Source organism: Hirundo rustica, chromosome 16, assembly GCF_015227805.2.
Source record: "Hirundo rustica isolate bHirRus1 chromosome 16, bHirRus1.pri.v3, whole genome shotgun sequence".
Taxonomy (NCBI): domain Eukaryota; kingdom Metazoa; phylum Chordata; class Aves; order Passeriformes; family Hirundinidae; genus Hirundo; species Hirundo rustica.
Window position 1 is genome coordinate 6,921,120 of NC_053465.1, and position 23,467 is coordinate 6,944,586.

General features: G+C 43.3%; 1 protein-coding gene across 1 annotated transcript in view; it reads right to left on the bottom strand.

Annotated features, from left to right (window-relative positions):
- Positions 1-213: 213 nt before the first annotated feature.
- The window catches only part of RTEL1 (regulator of telomere elongation helicase 1), a 45,295-nt gene continuing 22,041 nt past the window's right edge, over positions 214-23,467 (bottom strand). The window contains exons 23-35 of the mRNA XM_040080007.2: positions 22,436-22,579; positions 21,568-21,683; positions 20,603-20,726; positions 19,278-19,431; positions 17,527-17,681; positions 15,452-15,547; positions 14,145-14,352; positions 12,798-12,935; positions 11,998-12,114; positions 9,986-10,228; positions 8,374-8,544; positions 7,339-7,524; positions 214-1,317 (exon numbers count right to left, since the gene is read on the bottom strand). Of these exons, the coding sequence (XP_039935941.1) occupies positions 1,286-1,317; positions 7,339-7,524; positions 8,374-8,544; positions 9,986-10,228; positions 11,998-12,114; positions 12,798-12,935; positions 14,145-14,352; positions 15,452-15,547; positions 17,527-17,681; positions 19,278-19,431; positions 20,603-20,726; positions 21,568-21,683; positions 22,436-22,579 (1,884 nt within the window). The 3' untranslated portion in view covers positions 214-1,285. The remainder of the gene's footprint in view (positions 1,318-7,338; positions 7,525-8,373; positions 8,545-9,985; positions 10,229-11,997; positions 12,115-12,797; positions 12,936-14,144; positions 14,353-15,451; positions 15,548-17,526; positions 17,682-19,277; positions 19,432-20,602; positions 20,727-21,567; positions 21,684-22,435; positions 22,580-23,467) is intronic.

A 23,467-nucleotide genomic window follows, 5' to 3' on the forward strand; every position in this document is an offset into this window, starting at 1 on the left:
CAAATTTAAACTTGACGGAATAGATGACAGCCCAGACCTGCCTCAATTGCTAAGACTTCGTTATTTTGTTAATGAAGCACAAAAGTTGTCAGTTCACTGCCAGCAACTCTGAGATTTGAAGAGACACTGGGTTTGAATTCTACAACCAAGGGAAATAGGAAACTTTTGTTAAAATGCAGCTGACTTTTCAATTTTATTAAGAATAAAATTTTATTAGCATAAAATTTTCCAAATTCCATTGATATGAAAATCACCTACAGGGTACAACTTGCTCCTGCCAGGGCCATTAGGACTCAATGTCCAATGTTTTTATATCTGGCTATTTTTTTTAAATTCCTTTTTTTATCAAACCAAATTTAGACAAAATGGTTTTATTTTACACTCTAATTTACAGCAGCTACAGAAGATTTAAAATTGATACAATTTTTTTTAGGTTAACCATTTATACCCACTACTCACAGAGAGTGGAAGTAGTAAGGAATTTTTTTTTTTTTTTTTTTTAACCCATCTAACTCGATTAATTTAAAAGTTTTAAAACGTTTAGCTCCTTCTTCTTGGAAAGCAAATCAGGTAATACATGCAGGTGGAAACACCGGCACTGAGCGAAGAATAAAACCTCCTTAGAAGCACGTTCCAAAAAATCCCACCGTGGTGGATGATGGCATCAGGCTTTGGGGGGCACAGCAGACGAGAAGCAGCTTCTGCTCACCATCCCCCAGTGGAATTTGTCTGTAAAAATTGATCCTTTCAGTATCTCTGCTGCTGGAGACAGTGGCTGCTGCCAAACCCAAGCAGTGAAGGTGAATCACCTCTTCCAGGAACACCAGTGGGGTAGGGATGGGTAGCCTGGCCTCCTGAGCCAGCTCAGTTCCATGGTAGGACTGCTCCTGGGGTTTTCCCATGATCTGGTATTACCTGTAGGGCCCATAAATGACAGCTGCCTGCAGGATATAAAATTTCAGCCTCAGGGTGGCCACAGGAGGATTCAGAGGATTAAGTAAATAAAAAATTAATTTAGTTCTAACAGAGGACAATGTTCTGCTTTGTCTGAGGCAGTGAGACCTTTCAGGCTTGATCACCTTTGTCAGAAGACGACCTGTGCTGGGGCTCAGCTCCTAATCCAGAGACAAGGATGACAGGGATTTAAAGGAAGCTCCATCCTGCTCCTGCTCAGCCAGAGCCAGAGCACAGCCATTGCCTTCTGCTGGCACAAAGGGCCTCCTGCCCCTCCTGAGGGTGGCATCAGGACCAGAAGAAAGCTTGGAGTAACCGCTTCTTCTTCACATCACTGAGGCACTTGGGGCACTTCTTCACCACCTGCAGAAATCAACAAATAAAACACACTGAGAATGCATTTACTGTGGAAATGCCATAAATGGAGGGAGTTCTCATGTGGGCAAATAGTGACAGGATAAGGGGCAATGGTTTTAAACTGAAGCAGGGAAGTGTTAGGTTTCATTTTAGGAAGGAATCCCTTACTCGGAGGGTGCTGAGGCCCTGGCACAGTTTCCCAGAGAAGCTGTGGCTGCCCCAGCCCTGAAGTGATCGAGGCCAGGTTGGACAGGGCTTGGGGCAGCCTGGGCTAGTGGAAGGTGTCCCTGCCCATGGCAGGGGGTGGGACAAGATGAGCTTTAATGTCCCTTCCAACCCAAACCACTCTCTGAACCCCTGATATTAAATATCTCTACCACATTTTGTCCAATATGAACTACAAGCCACAGCAGCCACGTGTCAGCTCCCAGATCATATCTGCCGTTTGCAACCTCACTGTTACCACACAGTCAATTATTTCTTTGGTAGCAATAAAAAGGAGAGGAGGCTCTGTGGCACCATGCAAAGTGGCAGCAGACTTTACAGCGCTTGTTCCAGCTATGACACATCTGGAGGACTGAAACACAGGAACGAGGAAATGCAAAGCTGCAAGACCTCTTGGGAAGTACAGTTGCACTTGTGAGTAAAATCCTGTCAAGGGGCTGGTGGGTTCCCTGAATCCCTGCTTCCTCTTGCACAGATGACAAGGAAATGTCTCCTCCACACCCGGAAATGGGTGACACTCATGGTCATTACCAAGAGCTCTGTAGGGGAACCAAGTACATTTATTTCTTCAAGCACGCCACACCTTTCTCATTAGCAGCACGAGACATGAAGGCACACGAGGCATCATTTCTCCACTAGGGTTTCAGTTTGCTGCTTTACTAATCATCGATTTTAAAGTCATTTGACTTGCAGATGAATCCCAACTGCTCTGCTCATAGCTTGCAAATTACTGATAAAGCTGAATTGGTCTGTTTGTTTCAAAAGGGAGATAGTAATTTTTTTTTTTTTTCTTTTAAAGAATCTTTGGTAGAAGATTGCCAACTCAGGAGGCCTAAAAAAGATGGTCAGCTACATCAGTGGCACTGCACAGCCTTCACTGCAGCGTGGAAGTTCATCATAAGAATCAAAGTGGTTTGGGTTGGAAGAGACATTAAAGCTCATCTTGTTCCAAACCCCTGGCACAGGCAGGGACACCTTCCACTATCCCAGGCTGCTCCAAGCCCTGTCCAACCTGACCTTGGACACTTGCAGGGATGGGGCAGCCACAGCTTCTCTGGGCACCCTGTGCCAGGACCTCCCCACCCTCACAGGGATGAATTCCTTCCCAATATCCCATCTAACCTCTGGAAGTGGGGAGCCACAAAAGGTGCAGACTGTAAAGCAGGCTCGGGCAGTAGGATTTTGGTTCTGGAGACATTGACTGAAATATTATAAATGGAAGGGGAGAGGAAAAGTCACTTTATGTCCCAACAGCCGGTGCTTTGCCAAGGCAATTTTAACTGTAACATTTAATTGTGAAATCTTCGATTATTTGCCTGTATCACAGATAGTCCAAATGAGAATAAGTCAGTCTTCCTGGAAGACCTGCATGAATAAACAGTGCATTAAAACACTGTGAAGCAGCAACAGAACCTCTGGAGACAAAACCACACCCCAAAGCAGCACATCCTCGTCCAGTCTCTGGGAGGCTTCTCCTAGCACACTGAGTCACACAACATGCTCTAGCATTAATCCACCTAATCCTCCTCTAGCTGCAGGGAATTCCATCTGCTCTGCTCTGCTCTGCTCCTCCAAAAAAGCTTGTAAAAGCTTCCAAACTTATTCATTACCTGCCCCCACCACTTTTACCAAAACAACAAATTGGACAAGATCACAATTTGCAAATCCCGTGCTGTGAACGACGCTCTGAGTCACTTCCTCAGTGGGACAACATGCACCAAAGGGCTTTTGAGCTGAAAAATCAGTGAGTTATGAGGAAAGTAGAAGAGTTTTAAATGCAGCCCCGTCAGAGGTGACAAAGCCCAATCCCATCGGATGAGAGGTCAGAGCTCGGACGTGGTTGCTCATTTCCTGCTGGTGAAGGTGCCCCTATCCCAAACACATGGAGAGTGTTGTTTGTCCAGCCTCCTGGGCATGAGTGGGAACGGGGATGGATGTGGTAGGACACAGCTCCTCTGGGATTGGGTTCAGAGAAGCACAAGATAACCTTTGTGTTTGCAGTCCTGTGCTCCCTCTCAGCTGCATGACCAGCACAGCTCTGCCTCATCACTGGAGAAGCATCTCTGCATCAGCCCAAATCGTATCCTGAACTGCAAGGGACAGGGGAGTTTGGACAATAGAAGAATTTCTCCGTGGGAAGGGCAGTAAAGCACTGGAACTGGCTGCCCAGGGAAGCGCTGGAGTCACCATCCCTGGAGGGTTCATAAACATGTGGCTATGGCACCTCAGGACGTGGCTCTAAGGTGAACACAGTGCTGGGGCTGGCTTGATGGTTGGACTTGATGGTCTCTGAGGTCTCTTCCAACATTAATGATTCTATGACTCTGTATCTGACTTTTCATTAACCAAACAATGCCTGAATCACATAATGAGCCACTTAATACTCCTATGCGCTGAGAACATTAATCACTAAGCAAGTCAGCCGTAAGTAAGATTAATCAGTGGCAGATATGGAAATCATGAATAAGATTATTCAGCTAAGTAGCAAATATGGAAATAAATACTAGCAAATGACCCATGACTCATTTCCTCAAACATGGTTTTGCATGGGATATCTAAACAGAAGAGAAAGAATACTTCCAGTTGGAAGGGACCTACAGCGATCCTTGAGTCCACGGGCCCGACCTCTTCAGGACTGAACAGAAGTTATGGCATTGTAAGATTACAGAGCATTAGGGCATCTCTAGGAAGCCTCTTCCAGTGTTTGACCACCCTCTTGGTACAGAAATGTCTCCTAATATCTAGGCTGAACCTCACTGATAAAAGCTTTGGACAGCTCCCATGAATCCTGACATTAAATCCCAAGAAGAGCTCAGCTCCTCCCTGTGTCCCCTCCTCAGGAAGCTGCAGAGATCCACTAGCTCACCCCTCAGCCCTCTTTCTCTGAACCAGACAAGCCCAGAGTCCTCAGCCTCCCATCCCAGGAGGTGCATCCAGCCCTTCCCCTCCTCTGGACACTCTCAAGTACCTGAATCTGAAACACAATCTAATCTGACAGGCCAGACTATTTTAATCTCTGGTCTGAGAAAGGTACAATCAGATAAAGGAGTGATTAATAAAAAATTAGGCTGACCAAGTTCATGATCTCTGAGCTATGAAAACACACATTAACTTGAGAATTAAGGAGAAATCAAGACCATAAAATGACCAATTTCAAGACAAAAACCAGAACAGGGCAGTACAATTGCTCAATATACAATAGTTCTAATTTTGTGGATTCTTAAACTGACGAAACAAGTTTCATCTTACTGGTAAAAGGAGTGAATTTTTCCCCCTTTATAATGTCAATATTTATTGCCTGAGATAACATAACCGTGCCGTGGTATGCTGAAATGCTTGCCTAACCAAAAAAACTCCCCAGGGACCTCCTTCAATCCTTAAGCAACTCAAGTCTCAAATGGCAAAGATTATGAACACATGCTTGTAAAATTCTTGTCATGACTTCGTTGGAGCCCTTTCTACTGCGAAGGATGCTGCCTGTCAGATATTCATTCCCTTTACTCTTCAGCACAAAAGGAAAAATTACACATTCTGCAGTAAATCTGACTGTCCCATCTGCAGCAAATATGAAATGCCTTTCTTTGACTTTCTTGTACTTTCTTAAGTATGTTCTTTATGATCCAACGCTTTTGGATTTTAACATTTTTAAAGAACTATGACAAAACAGACTGAGAAAAAAATTTAGTTGAACAGCTATTCTGAATTCCCTCTAGATGTGTCTGAGACATCAGTCTGGACATCATGGAATAAATCCAGAGGTTCTGTGGTGTTAATTACAGGGCTGCAGCAGCTCTGCTCTGGAGCCAGGCTGAAAGAGCTGGGGGTGTTCAGCCTGGAGAAGAGAAGAGTGTGGGGAGACCTTAGAGACTCAGAGATGGAGAGGGCTCTGGACAAGGGTCTGGAGTGACAGGACAAGGGGGAATAGCCCCAAAGGAGAGCAGGGCTGGATGGGAGATTGGGAAGGAATTCATCCCTGTGAGGGTGGGGAGGCCCTGGCTCAGGGTGCCCAGAGAAGCTGTGGCTGTCCCAGCCCTGGAAGTCCATGGCCAGGTTGGATGGGGCTGGGAGCACCCTGGGATAGTGGAAGGTGTCCCTGCCCATGGCAGAGGGGTGGAATGAGATGAGCTTTAATGTCCCTTCCAACCCAAACCATCCTGATCCTATGCTTATTCTATATTCCTCTTGGACCAACTCTGCCTTGGCTGTTACACTTTATTTGGATGTCAGTCCAATGTTTTCTAGGCTTAGCTGACAATTCAATGTCTTCTCCCTGAGAAGAAGACCTTTCTCTGGAACCTGGAATAACTGATTTTTTTGTACTTGCTTATATATTGACAAGCTGAAGAAGTTTCTTTTCTTTCTGTACTGTTTTTGGATATTCCTGAGCTCCATTGATCAGCAGCCCTCTCATCACGTATGAACGTTTAGAAACTCTTGCATTATTCTGGTTTTGAAAGTCTTTTAGCACCTGGCTGCTGAATCAAATGTTGGGTAAGATGCTGGCAAACCCAGGCACCCCGGGACCAGCTACATCCTCTTACCTAAAGAATTTCAACCACCAATTTACTCAGCTGGCAAAACCAACAGACAGGATGACACAGGAGATCCTTGAGCAGGAATTCAGAATCACAGATTCACAGAATCATTTGGTTGGGAAAGACCCTAAAAGTCACAGAGTCCAATGGTTGACCCCACACTGCCAAGTTCACCCCTATACTATGTTTCTATACTACACATCATAAATCCATCCAGGAATGGTGACTCAACCACTTCCCTGGGCAGCCTGTTGCTTGTTTGCTTCCTTCTCCTGATAGAGCTTTACAGGATTTTGATGGGGAAAATGATGAAACTGAGAAAGAAAAAAAAAATTAAAATAAAAACGAAAATATTCAAAAGACAACACAGTTTTTTCAAGTTGACTCCACAGCTTGTTGCCTATGTAGCTTTAGACCAGAAAACACGTGGAGGCAGCTCAGAAAGATGCAAAGGTGTAAAAACCCCAGCTTAGGGCAGAGATCTGCCTCCAATCATATCGCAAACCACGGGAAACAATGGATCAAGTGGTAAATCTTCCACTGGCATTTGAGTGTTCTCTCTGGAAACAGAAGAATTCTGATTCCAGGCTTGTTCACATCGTTCTCCTGAAAAGCACAAAATTCCCGGCAGTTTTGGAAAAAACCAAACCCATAAACAGGAGAACCTTTAAGAACTGCTCCCAGCACGTTTTGCAGCAAGTGAAGTCACATAATGGGCATTTAAAAGGCACATCATCCTCGCATTTGCAGTTAGAGCAGTGGAATCTTCCTAGAACAGAGGGGAGGGTGAAGAGAGGGGAAGAGAGAAAGAGAGGGAGGAAATGACTAAATTCCCGTAATCACCTGCGAAATTCTCATGTATCCACCCTTCCAGTGCAGTCCAGACAACAATGACCGTGAGTGTCACCAGCTACCTCAACAGGGCCCTGCCACATTATTCCTTTCAAGTGACCTCACAGTCTCTTGACGCCTCAGATCTCAGTAGGAACTCGGGTTACGTCCTTCCTTTACAAGGAAGTTGTCGAGAAAAAAAATCCCTAAAGTTCTCAGGAAACAACTACAGCATTGTGATGAAGACAATGAAGCACTTCGAGAGCACATGCAAGGTACAGAAAGTACAGCTTCTACTCAGCAAATCACACTGCACCTGGGCAAATACGGGTAGGAACCAGTGGTTTCATACACCATCAGCCTCAGCCTCATTTCTGTAATTTATCTTTATTCCCAAGTGTTAGGAAAACACATCCCAAGGCTCCCCTGTACCTACCACACTCTGGATCCAACTCTAGAGGAAAGATAGGCACAACTCCAGAGTCTGTGGGTGCTCTCACGTTATTGGTTTCCTTGGACACTTCGGTCTTTGGCAACTCAGGTTCACTTTTCTGGCTAAAGCAGAAGGAGGAAATCTTACTTTGAATTTTTTCTGGTGCCCCACTCTTAGAAGGGGCTGTGTCTGGGGAGAAAAAGAGAAAACCAGTGTGTAAACCTGTATCACGCAGAACAAGCACTCAGACTCTGCAAAACACAGTCAGCAGGAAATTCACTCAGTTGGCATTGTATAAGAAGAAAAACTAATTTGAAGAACTAATTTTTATACCATAACTGCTTGGCAACAGATTTTTTGATAGATACTAACACGTTGAATATTACTGACAGAGAGCCTTTATATTGGAATAGTTCTGTGGAAATTCTCCCTTCAGAATGGGCCTTGATCCACTCCTGCTCCCATCCCACTAAAACGTAAAAATTCTGCCTTCACCCTTAACACATTCCACAGTTTAAACATGGCAGAACTATAACTAATTTCTTTCTTATTTCCTTGCACTTCCCCATCTCATGTTACCTTTTATCTTACTCCTGTTTGAGCGTGTTTTATTAACCCAATGTAGAGATTACCAATGGCTTTGATTCTCCTTGACAGGCCGCAGGCAGGGAGGCCATAGCCCAGGAGAGGGACTTTTCACAGGGGTGGGGAGTGATAGGACAAGGGCAAATGGCCTTAAACTAAAGGACAGCAGCTTTAGATTAGAGATTAGGGAGAAATTCCTCCCTGTAAGGGTGGTGAGGCCCTGGCATGGGTTGCCCAGAGCAGCTGTGGCTGCTCCATCTCAGGAAGGGTTCAAGGTCAGGTTGGACAGGGCTTGGAGCAGCCTGGGATAGTGGAAGGTGTCCCTGCCCATGGCAGAGGGTGGAACTGGATGAGCTTCACGGTCCCTTCCACCTCAAGCCAGTCTGTGATTCTGTTGAATCCACCATAGTAATAAGTAAGATTCTAAACTTCTGACAGCTGTTCATTCCCTACCTTGTAGGTGGCTGATTCCTTTTGTGCAGCTCTCCAAGCTCTGGAGTTTCCCTTCCCTTTGCTCCAGCTCTTGCAGCTGCTTCTCTCCATCACCACAGACCAATCCAGTCAAATCCTTACACAGCTTTCTGAACTGCTCTTTGTGGTGAGGACGCACGAACATGTAAAACCCTGGCCAAAAGAAAATACAGTCAAATGCACAGGAAAATTAATACCTGACCATGGAAGACTCCTTGCTCTGGAGGGGAGAAATTCCTTGGAAGCTGAGTAATATCAATCAGGCTCCTCAGAGTATCCTTCAGCTTGGTGGAACACTTGATGCTTTTGTGATTTTTTAAAATTACGGGGTTTTCCTTGCCAGAAGGCAGATGAGTATTTGGTATTGAAAATAATCTCTATTTATCTTGAAATGCTTCCACAGCCTACAGCTCAGAATAAACACCCGCCCCAGCGCTTCAGCTAATGAGTGATCTAAGAGCACCAGGTATACACACAATATCCAGAAAGACTCTCAGGAAGGAAATTTCTTGTTACTGTTCGGTCGACAAGGATTCACAACACACAGAAATTCTAAAAAGCCCCAATTATGACTTACTGCCAAGCACAGACAATTCTACCATGAAGTCCTCTGAGGTCAAAACATTTGCTGAATAGAGACAGTGACTGTGAAAGAGTGCTCAGGGGGAGGTTATGACTCACAGTATCACACAGCTCATTTTCCTCTCACTCTCCACCTTGCTAAGACTAATCTAACTGGTTAACATGCCATAAAAAGGGTATTCTCTCACAATTTGCAGACTATGGTATCTATTCAAGGCCAGTCTACTTATGGTTGTCTGCTAAAGATAACAAACAAAATTCCAACAGCATTTCCCAGCATACGCTGAATGCATCATTTCCAGCAGAAGAGTCACCCCAGAAAGCTGGGAGAAGGTGGAACTGAGGTGTCACATCACACAAGGTATCACCATTGAGGCAACCAGGATCAGCACATAATAATGCCTCCTCTTCTGCTTCTTTTAAACAATCAAGTCCAATTTCAAATTTTAAAAACCTGTAGCTCCCTAAATCCTTCCCTAAATCACTAAATCTACGAAAGGAAAACAAAACACAGCACTTCTGAGAAAATAAATTCAATTCCAGAAATATTTTCAGCTGAAGCTCTGTAGGAGAATAGTAAATCAAAAGCCTGACTGCTTATGCTGGAACCTGGAAGTTATCTAAGAACCTAGCAGCAGTACAGCAACCATTGGTCATGGGAACAAAATTGGGTCTGTTCAATAGTCAGCACTGTCCTTTCTAAAGAAAAATTGTAGTAAGTGAGGAGAAAAAACAGTCATGGAAGTATCTGACTGAAGTTAGCTGGGTGAAGGTTAGGACTGGAATTACTGAGCTCTCGTGTAATGTTTTTAATGGACAGTTTCTACCTGAACAGAGATAACACTTTATAACCTTGACATTTTTTGCTCTCTCAATGGCATTCACTGGACACGTTGTTCCTGCCACTCCATCGATCTGCGCAGCTGAACCAAAAGGTGAGACCTCACATGAGATCACAGCACCCACACTTTCCTTTCAAATAAATAAGAGTGATTTTTAAGAAGCCCCTTACTTCGTAGGAGATGAAAGTCCTGTGGCCTCTCCGTGGTGAGGGCTGCTATCACCGACACCATCGCGTCATAATCATCCGTCTTCTTGTAAGTCAGCAGAGCTGAGTAGAACTGGCTGTAGCTGCTTTTGTCCAAAGCCCTCTGCACATCACTGAGATAAGCAGTCCTGAGGGCCTGGTGATGCTCTCTCCTGGAGCTTGGAGCCTTTTCAGCCTCTTTCCTGGGAGCTGCACTGGCACTCTGCCCTGAGAGACACAGAATGTGTGAGCAGGGCTTGAGGAACAGAGACAAACAGGACACTGCATCCTATCCACTTCTCATTTCGTTGGAAGGGAATTCCTGAACTACTTCAAAGTGGTGGAGCCAACTCCACCTGCCCAGCCCTGTGGCATGGCCAGACCTGCCCTGGAAATGGCAACGGAGCAAAACTATTCTGGGGATCACTTTTAGCGTCTCCTGGAGTTCCTTGATCATTTTAAATGGAGAAATATGTCAGAAGGTCACTAGGGAATGAGGAAAAGGGGCGTGGAGGTCAGCAGTAAATTAGGTTTTGTGGTCCACTGAAGGACTAAAAGCATCTTAAACAGATGTTACCCAACTCCACTGGCCTGAAATGGGCAATTTTAAAGTGCAGATTTCTGACCCCTTGGCAATCAGAGCAGACAAAGGTTGAGGTGTGTGTTTCCCAACAGGAAAACAGTGTCCAAAAATACCATCTAACCTGAAACAACACTCAAGCGAGCACAAGAGCATTGTAGGAAGTCTTGGAGCAGCTTGGAGCATCCTGCTAAATGCCAAGTGAACTTTATTTACAATGTAATTTTCTGATTTCTGGTAGTACGTCTTAGAGAAAAAACGTTCTGGTTTGCATATCACAGGCATGCAAATATGGATGAAGGATACGATAAGAAACTGATTTAAATTAACCTGCCATATCTTTTGGTATCTGGATCTTTAAAACTCCTTTATTAGATGATAAAGATAATTAGGTTTCAAGACACAGGCTTTATTCAATTTGCTGCAAGGGAAAAAACTGGGGTGTGGATTTTATAATCAGTATTTATTGCATTTCCTAGAGCTTTCTTATATTTCCACAGAAGCATTCTCTTCTTAAGGAGCGAGGCACAGAAATAACACATCCATTTACTCTATTCTTTTCTCAATTACTTTTAGTGCAAATAAGTTTCTGTGAAACCATTCTAATGGTTTCCGAACAAGATAAGTACTAAAGATTCTGCTTTATTCAAATATTCACGAAACACAAAAGAAAATGGGAAAATAAATCAAAAGAAACAATATGGCTTCGTGCACGAGAAGCATTTAAAGCTTTCCAGGAAACTGGCTTGTTTTTTTAAAGAAAGGATTAACATTTGACTGTTCTTTGTCCTCTAAAGAAAGTGATCCTACTCATTTCCTTGTGAGAAACACAAAAAATTCCCAGCTGTTCTCTGGAAAACCCAGAATTAAATAATAAATGAGCCCAGGAGTTTGAAGATAAATACTGGACAGAGTGAAATTACATGGATGCACACAGAGATTACGTTTTCTGCCCCCTGCTTCTGCAGAAAAAAGAGGCTCTGTCCACAGAGGGAGCGTACACATTGCACCAAGAACAGAACGAAACAGTTTCTTCATACCTGAACTCATACTGATAAAATCTTAACTCACACTCCTTAACTGGCTCCCTTTCATGGACCCTGGACAAACAGGAAGCCCAGCAGACCTGTGCTCAACCCCCACTTTTCCCAGCTCAGTCTCCAGTAAAAATGCCTGGTTTCGGCTGGCTTATTTCACATCCACCTTGATTTAATTTATTGACTTAATTTAATTTATTCATTGTGTTCTCTTTTGCACAATCCTGGCTGAAAATTCTGACGTACCATCCCTCCCACCTCCAGAGAGTGAGCCACTGTGCCGGGTGAGCATAAAGAACGTCGGTTTGCCCCAGGAGATCTTCAGGTTAGTGATGAAATAAAACAGGATAGACTGGGTTTTTATGAAACATGGAGGGTACCTGCACTGTTCAGTCCTGTTGCCAAGTGGGATCCTCCTTGGTTCAGGTGGAGCGCAGGGTTCAGCTGAGCACATGAGGCCTTGGAGAATGTACTTTTCTGCTGGCTCTGTTTATCTTCTGTTAAAGGAAACCAGCCCATTAACAGTGAATTTAGGGAAGAATGAACATTGGAATGGTGCATTTCAAAGTAGGCCATCCTGAAAACATCTGAGCAACCTAGAGAAGCCGTGGCTGCCCCAGCCCTGGAAGTGTCCAAGGCCAGGTTGGCTTGGAGCACCCTGGGATAGTGGAAGGTCCTTGCCCATGGCAGGGGGGTGGAACTGGACGAGTTTCAAGGTCCCTTCCAACCCAAACCAGTCTGGGATTCCACGCAGATTTATTTCTCTGATGATGAGCTAACACCCCGCTTTTTCAGAACTTTACTGCTGCAGGATTTCACAGATTTCACAAGTTCTGTGAGGACACAATCACCCTCTCTTCACAATTCTGGTGGCACTATGTGGGCAGCAAAGCAGACACACACAAGGTTGTTTAATTCCCCAGACGAAATATTTTAAGCAGATCAGTAAAATCCCCTTTTGAAACAAAATTACATCATTATTAACTCTGCAGCAACCGATGCTCAGGCATCTGCACAGGTCAAGGGAAGGCAAGAGAGGATCATGGAGAGCAGAGACTTAGCTCAGTATCGATTCAATTGAACTTCCATGCATTTCTACACACCAGACACATCCTGCTCTATGACTGGGTGAACGAGGACATCTGTCATTCAAATGACACGACTGAACCAAGCTCCTCACCCGTTCCCTTGGCCAGGATCTCCCTCTCCTCCCGTGGGAGGCTGTGCTCAGGTTTGTAGCCACAGCCCGCTCCAGTCAGATTGCAGCACGCTTCATCAAACTGCTTTTTATGCTGGGGTCGAACAAACTGGTAAAAATCTTGGATCAGAGAGAGAGAAAAGAGGGGGGAAAAAAGAAAGAAAGAAAAAAAAAATCAAACTACAACAGGAAATAAATGCTACTGAAACAGTGGAACTTCAAGGTTAGATAAAAAGGCGCAACTAAATAAAAATCGAAAGGCTTTTTTATCTAATATTTATATAATAAGCACAAGTTACACATTACAAATTACGCATTACACAAATGTCAGCTATCGTGCAAACATTGAGTAATAATATTACCAGTGGGTAAAAACCTCATTTTTTCACTGTAAATATGAAGTAACTCCCTTCTCAGTGAGACAGCCCTTAAGGTGCCTCATAAACCATCAGATCCAAGTTAACTGCTGGGCTGACACTTTAAATAACTGATGTACTGTTAACTTTACACCTCATGTTACTTACTTACCACTAAATGCCCGCCAACCAGAACCCTAAACATCAAACCAGCTTTAGGTTTTAGGTGCCTGACAGTTTTCAAAACTAGACTTAGACCTCGATTTGGTGATCAAATACTTTTGTATTTATGTAGATCACAGCAAATTGGGAAACTTTGAAGCAGAGCTTCCCATTCTTTAACCTTAGAATTTCCCTGAAACAATTTACAAGACGCATAACTACGCATTTATTATTTCAGTTGATGAAAAAGTCACAGAAAAATCTGTCCATTTGTTCACAAGCTGAGAGGGAAATGAAAAATTAGACAGAAAATACTGTTAAACTAGAAGAAATCTTGGTGGGAATTCAATTCCTGTCAGTAAAGTTGTTAAAAGGCAATAGAAAACCAGCTAATGCAGTAACTATCCATGTTCGCCCAGATCCTTCATCTTATACTCACTATTATTTAAATAGAAAATTTCTCTGTATATTCTATTTATTTACTGCTTTAGCACTGAACCCTTATGAAGGCACCCCTCCAACTCACGTAACCACACTCTTTATCTCCTAAATTACCAGAAGTAAGTCACTGTACTTTTAGACAAGGTTTAAAATAACACAAACTTCCACGGAATATGATTTTCTTCATGAGCTAACACATGATAATTAGATTTACGATATTCCTCCGTGTTATCCGGGGATATAAAGCGATGAATCATCCGAATCGAGCCGTACTTCACATCCAAAACACTTCTGAAGTACCCAAGCCCGTTTAAAAGGCACAAGTCACTTCTACAAATATACCAGGGATACACCGACACTCCGAACGTACCTCGCAGCAGGACGTGCTTCTTTTCATCCTCGACGAAGAGAGAGCTCATTTGGGACAGCATGGAATGGAAGTCATCTGTCTTCTTGTACTGCTGCAGAGCCTTGGAGAAGAGCTCGTAGTTCTGCTGGCTCAGGGTGCCCTTCACCGTGGCGATGTAAAGCGTGGCCCGCGCCTTCCTGGGCTCCGCCGGCTCCGCTCTCTGCTCCTGCTGCGAGGCAGCAAAGGCTCCTCAGTAAAGAGCAGCGACTGAGGAGTCACTTCCAGGTGGAAGCAATAGGTTTACAGTTCCAACAGCACGTAGTTATCGAAAGGAATCGTAGAAATGGCTGAGGTTGGAAAAGCCCTCCAGGGTCCTGGAGTCCAATGGCCCACCCAGCACACCACTGCGCTCACCACCAAACCATGAATGCTTTCACCTAGCTGTAGTTATGGCAGTCACCCCCGTAATCCATGGATTGTTCACCTTCCCCACGGACAAAACAGACAGCTTCAGGAAAAATTCCTAGAGAAGGCAGCCATGTATCCTTGCACAATTCTATTCATAGGAGAAGGGTTAATAAAATGACAATTATTCCAAAGCTGGAGGTTGAGCTGACTCATCATGACATCAGATAGCAACGAACTGCAAACAACCTTCTGCATGAACCTGTTCTGTTCCTTCTCTCAGATATTATCAGCTTCGGGACCAGTTTTGTTTGCCAGGTACTTGGCAGATTGACAGACAGGGAACATCCAGCTAGGACAGCACCTTGGACAACTACCGGTACTCACATCACCCAGGGAATTCTCCTGAGTGTACTGTGACTTAAGCAATTAGCTGCATAATGAGTTAACAGGCCTGGGAGACAGGGCAAAACAATAATGAACAGCTGCAGAGCTAACACACAACCACGACCCACCTCAGAGGGGTAGGACGTGATTCCATACCCCAACCATTTCAGGCTCTACCTGAGCAGCTGGATTTGCTGATCATTGTAGGCCACTGCCAACTGAACTATTCCATTTTAATCAAAAAGAATGAAACCACCCACCACCCCAGTCAAACTGTTCACAAAGCAATCAGTGTCAGAAAACAATTCTTTCCACCTACCATCCCTACCTGGACCTGTGCTTGATTTGGGCTGGGATGTCTGGATTTGGGAAAGAGCGTGACAAATAGATTTCAGATGTGCACTGATGAATATTTACAATTTGGAGAAAAAACACACTTGTTCCGGCATCAGTCATCTGTCTGCCTAGAAATTTGCAATTCAAATTAAAGCAATCTACAGATCAAAGGGATGGCATAGACACAGGGAAACACGTACTGTATTGCTGACTAGCTTTATTTTCTTCCTTCCTCCTTTCTGCTCATCTGCTAACTTCTTCTCATACTGAAGGGAAAGTGTGGACAGACGATGTGCCTGTGAAGATGAAAAGAAAGTAAGTAAGGTACAAAAAATGCTTCTTAGAGTTATTGCCCATTTAATTTATGTATTTTCAGCAGTAAAACTTGGTAACCAGTTTGTGACACCATTCAAGTGCAACAAGTCAAAAATTATTGTAACAGAGCCTGGGCACCGGTTTCTAGAGGGTAGAAATTTACTGGACAACTCAAAGAGACCAAACCAGAAGAAATTAAAGACAAAATTGGTCTTGAGCATGCAAATTCCTGACTAAGCAAAGCTGGACTCGCAGCAGACTGTTCCAGGGCAGTCTGAGAGTTACAGACCTGTGTGTAATTGGTGCTTCACACTCTCCTTCACTTCCCTGCCTGGAACTCCTTGTACGTAAGGGAACGCATAATTGGAATATAAGCAGCAAGTCAAATATTTATGATACATGCAGTAAGTCAGAAAAATGATCAAAACCATCCTCTTAATCCTGTGCTATGTAAAGGCAGCACCTTGCAAAGCATGATTCAGCAGAAACAAGACTTCCTAGACAAGTTTTCATGAGGCGTAACTCACAAGGAAATCTGATTACGGGGAACTGTTATTATTTAAATGGATCGAGAAATTATTATTTGCATTGTGAATTTTTGAGGTGACAAAGCAAATTCTTTCTGAATGAGAGCAGCTAAACTTTTGTTATTTAGGGAACAGAAGTACAGTGTAAATTTGATAAAAGGAAAAATGGTAACACAGACACTTTGCTGGATGGCAAAGACAGGAAACGACACCAACTCCATCCTCAGCCCAAATCCAGTGCTCGGTGCTGGACTCAGTGAAAGCTGCCTGAGAGCCACTGCCTGTCTCAGGATGACACTCACCAGGACTGCTGGGGCCAGGCCACCAACGTGGGAGCAGCACAGGGTGATCCCAGAGCTCTCCACAAGCCTCAGACAAGCAGCAAAGGCAAATACGCAAATAGGAAGTGGACCTGAGCGACTGCCAAGCGATTGGGTCTATCATCTTTGACTCCAGGAAACACTGAGCTCTGCCAAAAGCACTGCAGCTGTGTTAGAAATATTCTGCAGCTGAGTTACCAAGTGCCTGGAAATGTGCCACGCTTTCCAAAGAATAGGTTTTGGTGCCTATGTCATGGCCACCCAACAGGTGACAGAGCCCATTTTCCACTTGGCTGCGCACAAGTTAAATATTTGCTGCCCTTTGTACGTTCCCTCTGTTTTGTATGTGTCACCATTCACGTCCTTGGGCCTTACTCAGATATTCCCCAGATACTCCTACATTTACACGTTTTACTTCAGGCATTCTTCCCCTAGGAAAAAACTTAAGAATGCTTGCAATAGGCATTGCTGAAGAACGGGTCTGCAAGGCAGAAGGAAAATACTCCAGCCAGGTAAGGGAGCCCCCCCTCCAACTACTGCAAACAGGGAATTTGGGAAACCAAAAACACCGCCAAAACACTGATGTACCAAAAATATCCAAGCCGTGCAGAAAGAAAATTAACAGCACAGAAGGAGCTTCGTTAATCTTAACACGATAATGGATTTTTAATTCAGATAAAATATTCTACAAGTCAGCAACATCCTTTCTCTGGGGCAAATCAAAGATTTTCATCTGATGATCCATAAACACTCTCCCACCCTATTTTGAATCAATATCTGATGTAATTCCAAAGGCTGATGCAGACTCCAACCAGGACAAACTGTGTATTTACAAACCTCTTCTCTGAGAGCTCCTTGCTCCTCAGAAAACGTGGTTAACTTCCAGGAATCCTCCTGATCAGCAGCCTTGGAGCACAGAACAAGCACAGACCGTTGATTATCTACTTGAAAGTGGCAAGGAAACCCATTAATTTAGTAATGAGAACCTGCAGTTACTGGTGCTGATTACAGTGAGCTTTTCTTGGAAGAGGGTTGAGCTGGTTCCCTTGAGGCCAAAACCATTCTGCTTTAGAGCCTGCAATTTTTACTTATAAGGAAGTATTCTGCCATTACCTTTTCCTCTCCTGGCAAATCAGTTTCCTCCTCTGCATCTTCATTGCTCTTCTCGCTGCGCTCCAAGGCATCCAAGAGCCCAACACATTTTCTTTGGGGTGAGACAAACTCTTGTTCATATTCCACACATAGGTTGGGTGCTCCATCTCCATTTTCTGCCATCACAGCAGAACACAGGAGACAAATTAACATTCCACATTCTCTCCTGCATCTTCTTTAGTGATAGCTCACAGTCTTATGAAGCAATCCATAAATGTGTGTTGGTGAATTAAATAATCTTCCACCTCTTGCAAAAGTGCACTATATAATTTAATAAGAAGACTGCATCACTTCCAGAATTGCTCAAGCATTTGGTACCATAACCTGGCAGATTGCTCTCAAACTTTTCCCTAAGTGAAGGTGACATTTAACCCCAAAATGGTTTAGGATCAATGGGAAAAAGTCTTACTGCAGCAGCTGTCTGTGTTCAATTATTTTAGATTTATGGATTTACCCAAAACCAAGTTCCAGAGTTTTTAAGCGATTTTGGTACAAACCATGAATTACTATTTTTAAACAGAGCAAGTTTTTTTAAAGCCTACAATTCTTATAGTACCAATACCCATAAGACAGTCACCAAGGTACCAAATTACATTTTCAGAATCCAATATAAGAATTTTGATCTGTAAATAAGGTTAAATTAGTATCAGTTTGATATTTCTGTAGGGCATTATCTTCCAAATGAATTTCCACTACTTTCTGGAATTACTCCAACAGTCAATTACTAAGGAAAGCCATTATTTTGAGAAGAATGGGATTATGATCACTGTGACTACAGGGGAGTTTGATGTTACAGCTGATGCACTGCAACTGAAAATCTCCATTCAACAGGAAATGCAGCTTCTTCCCTTCACCTCCAGTCACACATTCCAGTCCATCCTTGGAGATGGATCTACCAGTCAAGTGTATGGAAGGTAAATAAACTGGCTCAGCAAAGCTCAGCTGCTCACTCTGCAACTGCACAAAAGACTTCAAATCAAAGGAAGGAAACTTTCAAAAAGTGCACAGTTGGAAAGAGAGGGGAGGAAAAAAAGTGGTGGCCCAAGCAATCCCTTTTAACAACAGCCAGCAATCCCACTGGCTGTTACTGATAGGAAAGGCTTTAAAATGTTTTATAAAAGCATTATAAAGCCTTACCTGTAGGTAGCAACCTGCTTAAACGTAATGTGAACTCACCCTCACTCATAACTGATTAGGAACCATAGCTTTAAACAAACTTCACTGTTCTGCTCCAAACCAGCAAGCAGTCTAGAATGCTGAAAGAATATCTGACATGAGAAATGCTCTATTCTGTGGCATTAGCTACCCACAAAATTTTGTTTTGTTTTGTTCCCACGTCCTTTTTGTTTTCTTAGATGGATTACTGAGTAAGAATCATCAATACAACAGGAAGGAAGAAGGACATACGGAAGACAGTGCGAGGCAGAAAGAGACTTCCAGTTCTTATTTTCCAAACTATCTGTGATACTCCACCAAAAACACCTCCTGCTCTGCGGGACACTTTTGCCAGCCCCATCTGCCTCTTTTCTCTGCAATTGCAACTGTTTTTCCTCATTTTCTATTGCTTAACTATGTTCCTTCTGACCAGACTTTTTCATCAGGCTTTGAGCTGTCCTTGCTTTCTCTCCCATTTCAGTTTCTAGCCTCTTAATCCTCCTTTTCGTGGTTCAACTTAAAACAAAAAGGTATATCTGTGAGGATCCAAACGTTACCTTTCCTTTTCCTCTTCAAACTTGGAACATGGTCATCCAGGTTTTTAGCTTTTTGCAGGGCGAGGATCTGCTCAGATGAAGTAGATGGTGCTGCATTGCTTTCACTTACGGAACCACTATGTCCAGGAGGGCACTGAGGCAGGGGTGGGGGCATCTGCAAGCAGTTTACTAAGTGTTACAATAGGCAAAGGCCACTTTTCCACTCTCTGTGACCAAAAAAATCTCAGTAACAATCTAAAGACATCTTCTTTTCCCCAAATAACCTTTGATAGCAAGACTGATACACACTCTGGGTTTATGGGCTTTTGAAAAAAGGATCAAACAGCTCACGAGTGACACAGCTGAAGTGCAGTAAACAGGCTTAACTCTAAGTAACCTTGTACCAGAAAAAGGACCATGACCTGCTGAAGAACAGTCACTTCCTAATGCTATCCCTGCAACAACAGCTCCTTCTGACAAAGCACATCGAGTTGTGGTTTTGGTTTACCATGGAACTCTCACTCATCATCAGAAAAGTTCATCAAGTCCTGAAGCATCATCCATCTGTAAATAATTAGTTTGAACAACTTTTATTTGGCTAGAGCATCTTCCAGGAAGTTGTCCAAGTCTGTATATGAAATTTTAAGTACTTATTTTAATCTTAACCTCCCTTCTGGGAGCAAAGAATTTACCCATCTGGCTTCCAGCCCATTTCTTGCTATGACTTTCCCCAGTGAATTGGGAAGCCTTTTTAAAATATTACTTTTTAAATCAAGGAACTATTACAGACAACCTCAGCTTCCTAATGCTAATAGAGAAGTTGTTTTAGTTTAAACGACCCGGTGATGATCTGCAATAACAACTGATGGTTTGTATTACTCTTTATTACTAGTCAGTTTCAATTCAAATTTTGAGGCATGATCCTTCCACACACATAACCTCTCCCTAAGAGAGAAAGCTTCTGGATGCCAATATCAGTTCCAGAAGTTGCATGCCAGCCAATATATACATGCTTATTTAGGAGGAACTGGAAGAGGAAGTTATTTTTTTGATCTAATCTAATGAGTTGCCCAGCGTAAGAACAACATCCTGTCCCAGATCACTCTTGGAGAAAGATGAGGCGTATTTCCTTTCCAGTAAATCTTCCAGTGCTCAGAAGGGACAAGTGACTCCAAGTTGAGCAGGCTTGTGAGGAGCAGAGAGCTGGACTCAGTGATCCTTATGCACCCCTTCCAACCCGAGATCACCTGTCATTCTCTCACATCTCTCACCTAGCTTAGCATTCCCAGTCTCACTATTCAGGAAAGTTGTTATTTATTTGTGGGGGTTTTCTTGAAGACACTTACAATTTCTTGAGCAACACGGAAGAAGAGGGAGACACTCCTGACCGCGTGCCCAAAGTTGTCATAAACGTTCACGTAGGGACGGACCCACGAAGGCAGTTTGCTCCTGACATCAAAAGTTGTGAACCTGAGCAGGATGGGAGAACCTGAGAATTATTTGTCAGGTTGAGCTAAATTAATTAAACAAACCCTAGACCACTACCCAAAAGGACAGGAGAGGAGTACTAACACAAATAAGGACAGCGCAGTAAATACAGTGGGGTGACGCCTTCACTCAGGAGAGAAGGGCTTTGGTGATTCCATGTACTATCAATTGAAATCACTGCCTATTATATACACATGATATTAATTAGCATTACAGAAATGGATATTAATGCAGTGTAACGTTAATATAGGATATGGCTATAAATAGTATTGTTTCAGTAATATAATCTGTCCTCATTTCTGTTCTTCTCTCAAAACACTGCAGCACTGCTGACCGCCATCTCAAATTGAAAGATGGAGAAAATGCAAGACCATAGGTTGTTGTCACATAATTTCCTGTGGTATTACAAACATGAATTCCAAAAATTAGTCTACTTTCCATTAAAACTATCAACCTCCTTATGCAGCTCCAAGACTACATAGCTGTGGAGCAGAAAATAACAATCCAGTTACTTTCTTGAAGTAGTGCAATATTTATATCACCTGCTACAAAAATTAATTTTATTATCATGAACTGTAGCCTTTTCCAAACAGCAACATCAACACATTTATATCCAAAATACCAACACCTCTGTTGGGATATAAAGCTGTTGATGTCGTTGGCGACCCATCCCTGGGATTGTCCAAGGCCAGTTTGGACGGGGGCTTGGGGCAACCTGGTCTGGTGGAAAGTGTGTCTGCCCTTGGCAAGGGGTTAGAATGAGATGAGCTTTAAGGTTCCCTCCAACCCAAAATACTGCGGGATTCAGTGAGCCAGGGCTCACCTGTGGTCACACAGGAAGATGGCCCCGTAGTCCTGGCGGTGCCTGATGACGCGGCCGATGGCCTGGTTGACAGCCCGGGACGCTTGCTGGCTGTACCACTCACGCCCAGACAGATACTGCAAGAGGCAGGAGGAAGAATTAACATTTTTTACCAGGTAAAATGTATTCTCTGTCCTGTACAGTCACTGGGTTTTTTTCCTAAAGAAACAAAAAGTGCAGAACAGACGTTGGATAGCATCAACCAGATGTACTGACAAATCTCAAAGAGCTGAGGAAAACCAAACACAGGTGGAGTCAAAAGTCACACCTGAATTACAGAGCACAGAAAACTCAAGTAGTGATGTCTAGCTGGAGAGGCTGTTTCCTCCTATATGGTGCAGCAGTACAACAGATTCACCATATTCCTTAAGACCTGTTCTCTGCAGAACAGACTAAATTGTAACTCCATTCATTCTTGCACCTGAAACAATAGAAAACCAAACCAAACACCCCGACACACACCACCACACCTCCAAAACAATAATTCCCAAACCAGGCAGCACTGACCATTCTTCCTGCCCATGCTCTCTCTGGATGAAATACATCCCTCAGAAGGAGAGATGGATAACACACGTACAAAGATTTTGACTTAAACTTTAACTACATCCTTTTTGGGGGCCTATATTTAAGACTGTGCCAGAATTCGGAACCCTCAGCACTATTTAAAAAAGGTGGTTGTATTTGTGACAAATTCCTGTTTGCATTTTTGATATCCACAGTCTCACAAGCCTGAGAGGACAACAAAACCCCAAACCCACTGGGACAAGAGGGAAACCAATGACACAAACATGCAAACAAAAAAAAGGAGTGAGAAGCTGCCCAGTCTTACCTGAGCACCTGCACCACTTTTCCTCATCTCATCCAGGAACTGCATCTTTAAAATGACTCTGGGCTCCATACGAGGGGGAAATGGAAGCCCAGTAATGATGACTCCTCGTCCATTTATGTCTGCAAAGTCCAAGCCTTCACTGGCCTGCAGGGACAGAGTTTTCCATCATCACTGGGGTTTGAAGTGACATTTCTGAGCAATTCAGTAGCTGTTGGCCCTTTTTGTCCATTCAATTAATTCCCTGGCCAAGTGTAGTATATCAATAGTTTCAATTAGATTTTCTTTTCTTTTATTAGCAGGAGTTCAAACTTGGCTTTTTCCTCTGCCAAAGCACAGCTCAGCCAACCCTGTTAATGGCTGGCCTGTTCCTAGACAGGAACAGCTGTATTGAGGACATGTCAACACCTTTGTTTAAGTCTTCCACACCCTGAGTTGCTGACAAGACATAACAACATTGCAAACCTTCCCTGACAGTAAAAATTAAGAGAATCATTTCAGAGCAATAACAGAAAGCCATCAGATTCACCAGACTATAGTGCCATACCCAGCAGCTGTGCTGTTGACACCACATCAAGTATTTGTCACTCATGTCACCTGTACATGCTCACTGTGCAGGCAAATCACTTTGTGAAATGAATAAAGTTGAACAGATGGAGAAAAAAATAAGGAGAAAAAAAAAAAAAAAAAAAAAGAAAAAAAAAAAAGAAAAAAAAGAAGCCATTCTGTTTTTCAGCTGAATCAATTCTCCAAATCTCAGCATCGAGACTTGAGAGAGCTACGTCTTTCCTTCACTCTAACAACCTCTTTGGAGATTGGGACCAAAGTTTCAAAAGTTGGATCTTCTCCTGGTACACAGTAAACAACAGCAAAAAGGCTCTAAGAGTAATTCCACAAATATTTCCACCGATAAACATAACTCAGTCTACCAGCACTGGAAGATGCAAAGGAAAGGTCAGCAAATGTGTCCAGAGAACATGAAGTTAACAAGGCAAGTGTTTTAAAGCTGAGCATTTTGTTTGGTTTGCAGCAGTG